This window comes from Mesitornis unicolor, unplaced genomic scaffold (assembly GCF_000695765.1).
Source record: "Mesitornis unicolor isolate BGI_N332 unplaced genomic scaffold, ASM69576v1 scaffold15021, whole genome shotgun sequence".
NCBI lineage: Eukaryota > Metazoa > Chordata > Aves > Mesitornithiformes > Mesitornithidae > Mesitornis > Mesitornis unicolor.
The window spans coordinates 1-13,731 of record NW_010161867.1 but is presented as its reverse complement, the minus strand read 5'-3'; the positions used below and the strand labels follow the sequence as shown (position 1 = coordinate 13,731).

General features: G+C 36.1%; 1 protein-coding gene across 1 annotated transcript in view; it reads left to right on the top strand.

The window, feature by feature from the left end:
* NLGN1 (neuroligin 1) overlaps nt 1–6,757 on the top strand; it is a gene marked incomplete at its 5' end in the record, with an annotated part of 9,801 nt that extends 3,044 nt beyond the window's left edge. Inside the window, 2 exons of the mRNA XM_010193471.1 lie at nt 1,813–2,602; nt 4,156–6,757. Of these exons, the coding sequence (XP_010191773.1) occupies nt 1,813–2,602; nt 4,156–4,978 (1,613 nt within the window). The remainder of the gene's footprint in view (nt 1–1,812; nt 2,603–4,155) is intronic.
* Nucleotides 6,758–13,731: the final 6,974 nt, after the last annotated feature.

Here is a 13,731-nt window from a genome sequence, read left to right as displayed (position 1 = left end):
CACCTATCTGATTTTAAGACTTTTGGATTTGGACCTAATACAATCTAGAATGACTTTAAAATTCCTCAGAAGCCTGTGAAATGTTTCCTGCCAGCAACAGATTCCAGCTAACTTCTGAGTGTACAGGCTCTGGTACTGCAATAGAGGCTGTAAAGGCACATCTCTCACTTGATTTAAAGGCTATGGAAGTTTTTTATCAGAAGATATATGTTATTTATCAAAGTAAAAGCCATTGTTTGCATTGTTTGAATAAAATTCACGTAAGCTGAGCACCTTGACTCCAGTTCCTGTAGTGGGAATATCCAGCCATTTATCAAGCATTGAACCAAAGATACATTCTTAGCAAAATTAAGTGAGTGAGGCCAGATGTCACTTCTAGTCCCCAAGCAACTCTACCAAAGTCAGTGGAATTACTCCAGATGCCTATCAGCATAAGTAAAACCAAATTTTGACCCATATGTCTTAAATCAGCATAACTTATGTATGCTATAAACCATGTTGTATCATCTACAGTGAGCTATAGGAGGTAGGGTCCAGTATAAAATATTTTCCAGAAATTCGTGTAAAATGACTGAAATGAACTGGATGTACTTCCATGGCAATGCAAAAAAAATAAAAAAATAGAAAGGCCACAGTTAACTAAATATAGTCTAGGTTTCTGATATTAGAGATGAGCATTATAGGAGAGCATTTTTTCTCCATTATTTTGTGCAAGGTTCAGACTCAAAATCTCTTTCAGAATCAGAACTACCCTTCCCAGCAGGAGCAGGAAAAGGCAAAAGCCCAGCAGAAAGAGAGCACAAGAAGTATGGGAACAAGGGTGAAGTTTTAATTGCATTGAAGTCAATAGCCGAAAAAGTTGATTGATTTACTGACTACAAGGGGGTGAAACTTTCATCCATTATGTGCTCAAAAATGCTTAGAAGGGAGTGGAAAACATCAGTTTAAGCACATTTTGTTATTTCTAGCAATAGAATTCCTGGTCTAGAGTGCTAGTTAAATCAGCATAAATTCAAATTAATTGCACTGAAGTCTCTAGGATTTGCTACAAGTTTATATGCAGAGCCAGATCATAGTCTCTCTCCCTCATATGAATACCTGAGCAGAAGTTTAAATCTCTGAATTACAAAACTAAATACTGCAAAATATATTTTATGTGTGATCACTATAAAACTTCATTAAAAATCTCTTTACAGTAGAAGAATCTTGACTCTCAGACAGTCACAAGTCGAATAGCTGCCTAATACCTTCTCATCTTTTACTCCAGAATACACTTTTGCTATGATATACAATTCAAAATCACTGCACCTCTCAAACCAATTTTAATTCCAAACAAAACATAAAGAACCGGTATATTAGGTTTATTTAATACATAGTTGTATGCACGCATGCTGCTGATGGCTTGAACAACACCCAGAAATTCAATCCATTTCAGAGACTGGTTGGCTTTTCCTCCAATGTATAAATTGCTTTAACTTTAGGAATTTCTTTCAAGCTGATAGTGTTATCCTACGCAAGGTAATGCCACTTCTTTTTCTTCCTGAGTTTCTTTTGAAAATCTGTTCCTCAGCTGGATGACATTAAGGTAGAATCATTTGCTTCAATTTCTGCACATATTACATTTATTTTGTATACATTACCTGTAGATACAATGGCAGTCAGATCTCACCATCTTGTATATTTATCTATTCTTGAGATTCAAGTATCTCGTCTGTTAAAGTTTGCTGTTGTTTCAAAGAATTCCTTTGAATCTTTCAAGTATGCAGCTGTTTCAAGGTCACTTCAGTAGTTTTTAAATATTTCTCCCCACAGGACTTTTTCAAAGAGCAATAGCTCAAAGCGGAACAGCTCTTTCCAGCTGGGCAGTTAGTTTTCAGCCTGCAAAATACGCCAGGATGTTGGCTACAAAAGTTGGTTGCAACATGTCAGACACTGTAGAATTGGTAGAATGTCTACAGAAGAAGCCTTATAGAGAACTTGTCGACCAGGACATTCAACCAGCAAGATACCATATAGCCTTTGGACCAGTAATTGATGGCGATGTGATACCAGACGATCCTCAGATATTGATGGAACAAGGAGAATTCCTCAATTACGACATCATGTTGGGAGTTAACCAAGGGGAAGGGTTGAAATTTGTTGAAAATATTGTGGATAACGAAGATGGCATATCAGCTAGTGATTTTGACTTTGCAGTTTCTAATTTTGTCGATAACTTATACGGATACCCTGAAGGCAAAGATATATTGAGGGAAACAATTAAATTTATGTACACAGACTGGGCAGATCGACACAATCCTGAGACGAGAAGGAAAACACTGCTGGCTTTGTTTACTGATCACCAGTGGGTTGCACCAGCAGTGGCAACAGCAGATCTTCACTCAAATTTTGGATCGCCTACATATTTCTATGCCTTTTACCATCATTGCCAGACAGATCAGGTACCTGCATGGGCAGATGCAGCCCATGGAGATGAGGTTCCTTATGTGCTAGGAATCCCCATGATTGGTCCTACTGAATTATTCCCTTGTAATTTCTCCAAAAATGATGTCATGCTAAGTGCAGTGGTGATGACATACTGGACAAACTTTGCAAAAACTGGGTAAGTACCCGATAATGAATAGTCTTGTATACAAATTCAGGGTATAAAGATGCAGTGCTTTCCCTCTGCTGTCTCTCTTGGGAATGCGTCTGTACTTATAGGATGAATAACAGATTAAGAATTGGGTTGGACATTTATGTTTATTGCAATTTCCTTCAGCTCACATACACACTCTAGCAAAAAGAGGAAAAAAGTATATTTGTGAACATTCTGTGTGAAGTTAAAAAAATAGTTTGTATGAAAAAATAACTAAAGGGTCCCCAGAAAAGTGCAAAACTAAGCATTTAACGTGTGTAATGTTAAAAATTGTTACAGTAGTAACAGACTGTAATGCACCACTGAAAATATTTTCATCCCATGAGACATTACATAAATATTGCATGAAATATAGTACAACTCATTTTAATAATGTATTTCATTTTAAGTTGACACTTCTCATCATAAAATATGTGACTTCAAACTTGAAAAATTTTGACATTTTCATTAATTCTCCTTTCACTGGTGGTTCAAAACCCTTTTCTACCTTCAGTCATTGGGGTCTAAGTCACTATGTGTTTTTAGGTCGAGAGAGGTTCCCCTTCCCCTCTACTCTGCCCTGGTGAGACCACATTTGGAATATTGTGTCCAGTTCTGGGCCCCTCAGTTCAAGAAGGACAGGGAATTGCTTGAAAGAGTCCAGTGCAGAGCCACAAAGATGATTGAGGGAATGGAGCATCTCCCGTTTGAGGAGCAGCTGAGGGAGCTGGGTCTCTTTAGCTTGGAGAAGAGGAGACTGAGGGGTGACCTCATTAATGTTTATAAATTTGTAAAGGGTGAGTGTCAGGAGGAAGGAGCCAGGCTCTTCTCAGTGACAGCCAATGACAGGACAAGGGGCAATGGGTGCAAGCTGGAGCATAGGAGGTTCAACCTGAACATAAGGAAGAACTTTTTCACTGTGAGGGTTACAGAGCACTGGACCAGGCTGCCCAGAGAGGTTGTGGAGTCTCCTTCTCTGGAGACATTCAAAACCCACCTGGATGTGTTCCTGTGTGACCTGGTCTGGGTGATCCTGCTCTGGCAGGGGGGTTGGACTGGATGATCTTTCAAGGTCCCTTCCAACTCCTAATATTCTGTGATTCTATGATATTAAGTTATGCCTTCCCATTGTCTTTCACCTCTGGAAGGCTGCAGATATTGCATATGAGCTGAAATGCTGAGCTTTATGTTGCTGAAAAAGAAAAGCAAAGCTTAATATCCTCTCTCACACTGGTCTCTCATAGATATTTGTCCACGTTACCACATTTGACGGCAATCTCTCCTCAGCAGCAAAAGATTTCAGTGTGAGCAATACCAACATGTTGGGGAACTAGGGAAGTTGCTGAAGTCTATGTAAAATAAGGGTTCGTTTGCATAATGCTATTTCTAATCAAGATTATTAGGGCCTCTAATTTTAGGAAATAGCATTCTGCTCTGTCCAAAGACAGATTTAAACGTTAAGTATAAAATGTTAATTATGTTAATTTTATAATTCCTTTTGACATACTATGTAACATTGGAGATTTATTTTTTTCTAGTGACCCAAATCAACCAGTACCACAAGATACAAAATTCATCCATACGAAACCAAATCGCTTTGAAGAAGTAGCATGGACCAGATATTCTCAGAAAGACCAACTATATCTTCATATTGGATTAAAACCACGAGTTAAAGAACATTACAGGGCCAATAAAGTGAACCTTTGGTTGGAACTGGTACCTCATCTGCACAATCTTAACGACATTTCACAGTATACCTCTACCACAACTAAAGTGCCATCAACTGATAATACTTTCAGACCAACAAGGAAAAATTCTGTTTCTGTTACTTCAGCCTTTCCTACAGCCAAACAAGATGATCCTAAACAGCAGCCAAGCCCATTTTCAGTGGATCAAAGGGACTATTCAACAGAATTGAGTGTTACTATTGCAGTTGGTGCATCTTTGCTGTTCCTGAACATTCTGGCCTTTGCAGCGTTGTACTACAAAAAAGACAAGCGGAGACACGATGTTCATAGGAGATGCAGCCCACAGCGTACTACTACCAATGATCTTACCCATGCACAAGAAGAGGAGATAATGTCCCTCCAAATGAAGCACACTGACCTGGATCATGAATGTGAGTCCATCCATCCACATGAGGTGGTTCTTAGGACCGCCTGTCCCCCAGACTACACACTAGCTATGAGAAGGTCTCCTGATGATATTCCCTTAATGACACCCAACACCATCACAATGATCCCCAACACTATACCAGGGATTCAACCACTACACACATTCAATACATTTACCGGAGGACAGAACAATACTCTGCCCCATCCTCATCCCCACCCCCATTCACACTCAACAACCAGGGTATAGCCAGACAAGACGAAACAAACTTTATTTTTTGATGGATTACAGTAGGTGATATTACTGAAGATTACTTGGCTTTCAACCTACAAGACTCTTACTATTTAAATATGGAGGAATATTATGTGAATATACATATCAAGAACTTTTGGGGTTTTGAAAAAAATGAATTGTACATATATCAAATGAACTTAAGAAACAAACAAACAAAAAGAAAAAAAAACAACTGTTCGCAATTGCTTGAAGCAGTTGTCCTGAATGATACTGTTTCATTCACATTCAAGTATTAATTTTTTGAAGATTTACGTTACATAATGGAATTAGGCATGTGCAACACAAACAGGAAAGAACTATGACTGAAAATTTTAAAAACCTATAAATATGCACAAGGGACACACTAATGGAATGTCAGATAATTTTCACCAATTTTTATTTGGACCTGTTTTATTGTGTAGACCTTATTTACATATTTGAATAAGTACACAAAGCACCAATGCTGTTAAGGCCTTAGAAAGGGGCTCATGCTGAAATCTGCCAGTCAAAGAAGTTTTACAACCTGGCAGGTACAACATTATCACATAAGTGCTGTCAGTATAAAAGTTGTGAGAATAAAGGAAAATGGATATTTTTAGCACGATGTGCATGATAATTTATATGCTTGGTGGCTGTGCTGCTGATTAAGCCGTAATTAAAATTCTTCTCATCCCATTGGAGTTTTTAATAGAAGCTTTCTCCATCAATTGGCACAACCTAAAGAAGTTTTTTAAAGGGGCAAAAGTAATTACAGTAATATATTTCATGGTAGCTTCAGAAATAGAAGGAATTGCAACTGTTCTTAAAGGTATTTATGGCATTCTAGGTATACAGTGGTGAACCCTCGCTGATACGAATCCCAGACAAAAAATCTGTACTATTAATGTTATTTTTCCTTTCCCCTAAATAATTTCTAACTTTAACAAAACTATAACTTTAATGGAATCTCCTTTGATGAAGGATTTATAATTTGCTGTGATTTAGTTACAATATATTTAGTTCAAATTGGTACAGTAAAGTGTGTCCAAAAATTTAATTGCAATGATATTTGGCAATGTAAAAATGCCCCAATATTACCGCTCTGATTACACCTTTCAGTTTATTGTTTAAACTCATGTTGCATGTTACAAAGCTTACTTATAATACTTTACCATAAAGTTAATTCCCTTTTTGCTATTCATTAGCTTTGCCATCCCAATGAATTCTCTAGACCAGATGTCAACAGTGTAGAAAAAGAGGGTGTGTAAGGACAGGGAGAGAGCCAACAACGTGAAATTTTAAAATCTGAATACTACTTATGTTTGTGTGATTTGAAATGAATATTCTAAAATCACAAGAAATTTTTCATTCCCCTGTTGCTTTCCAGAAATTATATACCATGGTCCTTTCAAAATGTTTGTATATGTAATCAGATGTACATTTATATAAAAGAAATAATTGAGATGGACTTAAGAGCACATCCCTGATAAATACTTTCTCTTACCTGTACTATATTTCTATTAGACTAAAGTTATGTGATTTTTTTTTTACATTTTTTCAAATTACTAGCAATTTTGATAGTTTGTAAGATAATGCAAAGAACTTTCTCTGACAAACTAACTGCAGTAACAGAAACATTTCTTTTCAGTTACTCTTTTTTCAAGAATGAAAGCTTATTACACACAAAAATTGTATACTACTTGATGGAAAATTACTTTGTACTTCTTGGCCATATTACTGGTCACTGAGTGAAATAAAGATAATCTGGATAACGAATATTATTCCAATGCTAAGAGACCTGATCTTTGCTCATTAAAGAGCTAAAATGTTTATTGCTGTTTTGTCATTTTTTTAATGAAGTAATGGTAACTGTCTCAAATAAAGATTAATATCTTAAGACCAGTCTGGTTTTTGAAGACACGAACATGCCTTCTACAACTAATACAACTGCGTGTTTATGGGCTGATGCCATCTACAGCCATTTCTTACAGAAATACTGATATTCTGACTGTATGATCTCATAGTATTACATGCGAATCTCCCCTAGTTTTCAGGAATAAGTTAAAAATGCAAATATCAACACCAAAAAAAAAAGCCAAATAGCAAGTATAATGTTCCATGATGGGGAAAAAATTATCTGAGTTTTATTTGGCTGACTGAACTTTCATAAATGATTGCTGGGAAGTTCAAAGTGGGTTTGCTAACGTCAAGCACAAATGTTGAATCTGGAGCTGAAAGCAAAAGAGAGTATTGCAATTTTATTTAGCTGTTTAAAAAAAAAAAAGAAATCCATACATTTAATTAGTGCGTGTAACAGTCCCCAGTTTTAGAATAAGCTTTTTTGGTAGAAGCACAAAAACAGTCTTCAAAATCCAGGGCGGTCTGTGTTCAATTTCTGCCTGATGTGGTTGTGCTTTTAGACTGTGACCTGCCAATGTAAACCAATAAAAAGAATTGTCTGCCATCTGATAATTATTGTTTAATAGGAAGATTGTATTTTGCTATGTTGATGAAACAAAACAAAAAAAAATATAAAAATATTGATGGCCATAAAACAAGATATTAATGAAATATGATTTTATGTGCTTTTCTTAACTTTATCAAAACCAAAATAACTTTCTACTATAGTTTATCTGTGGCCATATATCTATATATCTCTATATATACAGTATCTGGTAATTGTTTACTTTTATTAGTTACAAAATAAATGATTTAGGTAAACCAAGCATGACACTACACTTTATTTCTGTCAGCGAACAGTATTGAAAATGTAAACGATTAAGGCAACACCACAGATTTTATCACTCCTGTTTAAAAAAAGAAAAAAGTCCATTCCTGTGATGCAGATACTGTGGGTGATATTTTAGTGGCTACTTTATAATTAAATTACAGCAGCTGGCTTTCCGAAAGTAAGATGGTGTCCCACATTTTAACACAACATTAAGAAAGACCAAGAGCTGTTTTAAAGCTGAAACAAAGTTAAAATATAGGAAATGGGTTTGGAATATCTTCATTATGCTTCATGGAATATAAGTTTGTTCTTTTTTAAAATATTTATCTGTTTGCTTTGTTTTCTATGGTAGCCTACAAGAAAGCAAAATTGAGTGTGATATTTAATTTCATGTATCATCCTTGGACCAGATTTCCAATAAAATCAAGATATCAGTCAGTCTTTGGAAGTTCAGTAAAAATATAAAAAGCCTGCATTTATTGCTTTCACACTTTTGTAAATATGTTTGGAGACCTTTTTAAGAAAATGTATTCTACCATTTTGAGAAAAAAAAATAACAATGAAATCATTGTCTCGTTTATCTATTAAAATTACAGGCAATATAATGTGCTGTGCTGACATTTCTAGGAGAAATAAAGCAGATAAAAATGCATTTTGCTCAATGGTATCTCAGTTGGTTATATGTGGTATTCTTCATCCACTGAAGCCTTGCAGGGCATGGGTGAACTACCAGAATTTAATGTTCCACAGAAAAATTTAGTTGTAGTTTTTGTGCTCTGTATTAAACATGGGTTCCTATGTCACAAAACTTTAGTTACTGGATACTTTGGCTATTGAAACACTCGAAAACAGGGTGAGTAGAGGTCTAACAAAAAAAAAAGTTACAGCTTTAAAGACACCACTGCGCAAAACATGCTGGAATTTCTGTTGCCAGCTTCACTAAGAGATGAAACAGCTGAATTCATAGGAAGCTGTCAAGCATCATGGCATTCCTTTGATGTTTGAAAGTTGCTGTGTTTTTTCTTGTGGTGTTAGTTTAAAATATTGGCCATTTCCCCCCCTTTTTTCTAGTAATGAACTGTTACAGATGATCACTTTTTAATGTAAGCGAACATTAGATAATTTAATTATTATTGTGAAAATGTGCTCCCAAATAAATTAGATTATTGGGAAATTCCCTGCAGAGGTTTCGTTATTTTTCATTCAAAGCTCTTGTCAAAATATCTGTTGCAGCAGTTGTTCACTCTTTTTTTTTTCAGTCTGTAAGCTAAGGGACTTTCTCCAAATAACATTAAAAATCTTGTTTTTCTTGTTGAAATAACAACACTATAAGATTAAGATGTCCTTCTGAGGCCTCCAAATAAATATGAACCATTTGAAACATGGCAAATGGGCTTTTTCTCTAAACATTCTAATTTGATTTAATTCTGGCACATTGATACATTTGTATGCAGTCTAGAAATTAGTGGCACTTGATAAGGTGTTCAAGAGAACTACGCAGCAGAATCAAGGAGTTAACCACCAGCCACCCACAAAGTCCCTTTTCTCTTGGATTCTGTTAATAACATTGGGTAATTGATTTCTTATTTACAGATTCCGTAAAAAGTCAACTTTGTGAGATGGAAAATAGTTAAAATAAGGTAATGAACTTTATCTGGTGGAAAATGTTTACAAAAAAATGTTGAGAGTCACCTAGGAAGCGTAGACTTTTATGTGTAACCTGGCTTCATTCCTTTTTGTTGACATTAGGATTCCCTAATTCAAACACATGGGAAACTAACATTTCTGTAATAAGCTTTAGTTTCTAAAAGGTATTTAAGTATTGTATGTAAATAGTGGTTTAAAGCCTGCTCTGAGTTTAGTTTTCCTTGCCATTGGGATGAATGAAAAACCTCACAGAAGTGCAACAAATTTGTACAAGTAGTTTTCATACAGTATCTTGAAATGTTTTCTTTTTATTTTTTTTTTTGAAGATTAAAGTACCATCACAGCAGTAGAAGCCATGTAAGTATTCGTTTGTCACAGAAAATACCTTCTTGTTTATATATAGATGTATCTTTATCTTCATGTGCATTACTCCAGCCAATAGAGGAGATTTCAAAAACTCTGAATAAATGGGGAACTTTACCTTTATGCACTGTGCTGTAAATGCAAGTGCTCGGTGTGGAGGTAACACCGATACCTTATTCTGCATTCTCCACTGTTACTGACCAGATGCTCAGCTAATGACATATTTTTTAGCACCAGTTGAATTAGTATTTATCATAGGACCATTGAAATCAATGAAGCTCTGACAATTTACACCAGCTATCGATCTGCTTCTGGACCTTTAATGTTCATCATGGCTCATCTCACCGTCCAATTTTGCATATCATCTCACACACATGAACACTCACTCACAGAAATCATTACAAGTATAACTACCTGATATATAAGCACTATCACGCACTAAAATGTACTTTAAAATATGTTTATATTTATTTATATGTAAGTACAAAATTCAGGAATAAAAAAGAGCCTTCTACATATCAAAAATATCACTGGTAATTATACTGATGCAAAGAAAAGTTTGCAGCCTTAACATGCTATTGTAAGTTTTCTGTTAAAACCTCTTTAGAAAGAAACGTTCAGTTCTGTCTGGTCCTCAAATCTGTAAGTTGAGCTACATGTCACAGGCACAATGACACTTTCCAGCAGTTGTAAGCCTGCTCTGCACCATTCTGGAAGGATACAACTGAGACACACGCTCACTGAAAATTCAGGACAGAAATAGCTGGATTTTCTCTGTCATCTGAATTTTCTCCTCTCAGTGTCAGCAGCGCAGGGCACTCAGCATTTATGACCTTAGCTTTAGAATGATGCCATTTAAAGAAATAATAAATGTGGAGTTCTTAAGTCTATAGGGTTGTGCGTTTAGTATTCAGGTTTTCTGCTTTACAGCTGTAAGAGCCAGTAATTTTTTTTCAAACAGAATTTGATAATTCTGGCAACCAGAGGAAATAGTACTACAGCTCTATTAAGGCAACGTTAGTGAAGGACTGTGTGAGCTGATAACACTCTTAACTGCATTATTAAAAAAAAAAAAAGACAAATTTTGCATTTATTTATTTTGTTCAGCTACTCTGGATGTTAATGAGAATTTCACTGTTGACTTTACTGAGAGAAGAATCAGTTCAGAAATCTGTATCAACTGCTGTGAGTTCCATATCAAAGTTAAACAGCCATGACCATGGCTTCTAAAAGCATCTGGATGTTGCCAGACCTTCCTCAGTTACTTATCTATCTGTTTCTGCAGAGGAGAGTGCATGATCAAGTATTCACGTGTGGTGGTCAGTTCTTTCCAAAAAGACGTCACCGTGATAGTGCAAGGTCACACCTCACCTAATAGAGCTTATTTTTCAGCAAGTCTGGTGAGCTTGGTCTCAGCACTAGGACAGTGTGGCCACATAGCTCTTGGCTAGAGCACGATTGTATCTTATGGGCTTGAAGGAGAGAGAAAGAAAACTTGTGATAGCAAAGCAGTCACTGGCCAGTACAATATTCTTGGTATAAATTTTCCCTGGGATAAAATGAGGGGTGGGGCAGAACCTTCTGGCAGGAGGCAGCTTGAGGGAGTGAGATGTACAATGTACCTATTTCATCAATTCATTTGTAGAAACAACTTTGGCAGTAATTTAAAGCAATTAAGACTAAATGAAAGATTCTGAAAATACTACATGGTTTATTTGTCATCAAATCAATTTTCAGAAGAAATCATGCAGTATTTTACTGATGATAAAGATATGGTTGTACATTATTGTTATTCTACTTTTCATGAGGTTACTCCTATGTAGTGGTGAAATTTGGCTAAGCAGATGAATAAATTTTGCTCTCATTTGCATACAGGTAAGTCTAGAGCAATTTCATGAAACATGGAACTTCACTAAAAATAATTAACATCCAAAACCAATTACTCTTGAACAACTAGTAGAGATTCCCATGTTAAACTATGTGCTGATTGTTTCTTTTGCATTCATCAATTTGCCATAACTGTATTTTTCTCTCCCCAGACAGTAACTGGAATGAGTGCTGGAGTGTTCCCCCATGACAGCTCTTCATAGAAGATGAAGATAATATGAGCCATTGGTTTCTTCTCATAAATCAATACTTCAGTGTCCAAGAACAAAAAAAAGTAATAGCAGAAGAAAAATAGCAAGCTAAGTTTTGGGGTGGTTTTTTTTCATATTTTCTATAGGCACATTCGACTATCTTGACTCTTTGAAGGCAACAATACAACTGTAATTGCTGCAGCCAGGAGCCTTGTTGGAAATTTTCCTCTTTCCTTGTCCAGGAGGAAAGGGCAGGGTTAAGTTCATGAAAGGAGACTTCTCCAGAAAACCACTCACAGCTGCAGTTCTGAGACACACCAAGGAAGTGTGAAAACATTTGCAAATTCTGCTATGTTTGACAGAAGGAGGAACATATATTGTCAAATTTAATAAAACATCGGTAATGTTTGTATATTTGGGATTCTCTTAACTTTGTTTTAAAAAACAAATAATCCTTTTTCAATAATACTATTTATCTTAAGCATAAAAGAGCTACTTGGTTACTAGAATTTGGACTGTGTTGTAATACTGCATGCGAATTCCCCTTTGTCCTATGCTTCTCCTGGTTCCACTCTACAATTCAATTGAGGGATTTTATTTAAAAACTAGAAAACTAGAGACTCTCTGTTTTTAATGAGTTGCATCAGTATGCACTAACATTAGGTGCAGTTTGTTCATTCATTCATAATTTACTCAACATGTATATTAACCCAATCCTTTCAGTTAGGGTTTTTTCTCTTTTTTTCTTTTTTCTTTTTTCTTTTTTTTTGTTTTCCTTCTTACTTTAAGTTTTGTGGGAATTTTTTAACTGTTTTTGTGGTAAGTGGAATTTTATTCTTCTTCATGTCCTCTCACATCGTTACTAATGTCTCACACAAATGCAAATATTTGAAATAATTGAATATTTTTTTTAAAAAATGGAATATTTTGAATAATTTAAAAAACTGTTTTCTTTTATTTTCATCAGCCTCCTTGTTCCTCCTCATTGGAATTTTGCCTTATCTTGTTTTTCTTGCAGTTGCATATCCAGAGCTATGATCTTTTTTCTATTATAGTAGTGTTTGGGTACTGCAGCAATTGAGACACGGGACGCAGCTTGATGCAAGCAAAATGTCTGTTGTGTGCACTCGCTTCCTTATATATGCTTACATTGGCTGCCTATTTCAAACTGATTGGTTCATTTGCGCACGGCTGCATTTGATTGGTCAGTGATGCACTGTTACACTAACAGACACCTCTTGCCTTTCAGGCACAGCCCCTGAGGCCTTTCTCAGCAGGGTGTCTGGAACTTGCTTTTCTCAGGGTTGAAATTCCTGTTTTTCAGGTCCTTGTTTACCCCTTTTATGGTCATGACTTGAGCAGCACTCAGGGTCCTGCTCCCCAGGCCCTGTCCTACATCTCCCCCTTCCTGTTGCACAAAAAGAACCTTCTTTGCAAGCATTGCAACTGACAGGGCAAAAAAGGCAATAAAAGAATAAAAACAGGTAAAGCGTATACAATCATCTTTAACAGACTTCTTAACCATCCTGATAGACCCATATACCTATTATTATCAAAACTAGACACCCAACCATAGTCTCAAATTCTTTTAAAGTAACAAGAGTCAAAGTCTGATCCTATCCAGGCACTCCAAGGCTCCCTCAGTGTCTTAGTTGTCAGCGTCTCAATTGTTCACAGTTTCAGAGGATTCAGGAATTTGTTGATCAGTGAGATGATCGGAGTCATGACCAGATGATTGTGGTAGGGATTCACGGAAAGGTCGTACGTTCTTTGCCTGAATCCACCTGGGGCCTTTTTCTGTGGAGACGCAAGCATAACCTCTTCCCCACGTAACAAGAGGATATGATCCCATGATTTTACCTGTTTCTGGATCATGAACCAACACTGGAGCTTTAACTCGTGCTTCAAGTGAGGCATTCGCATTAAAATGT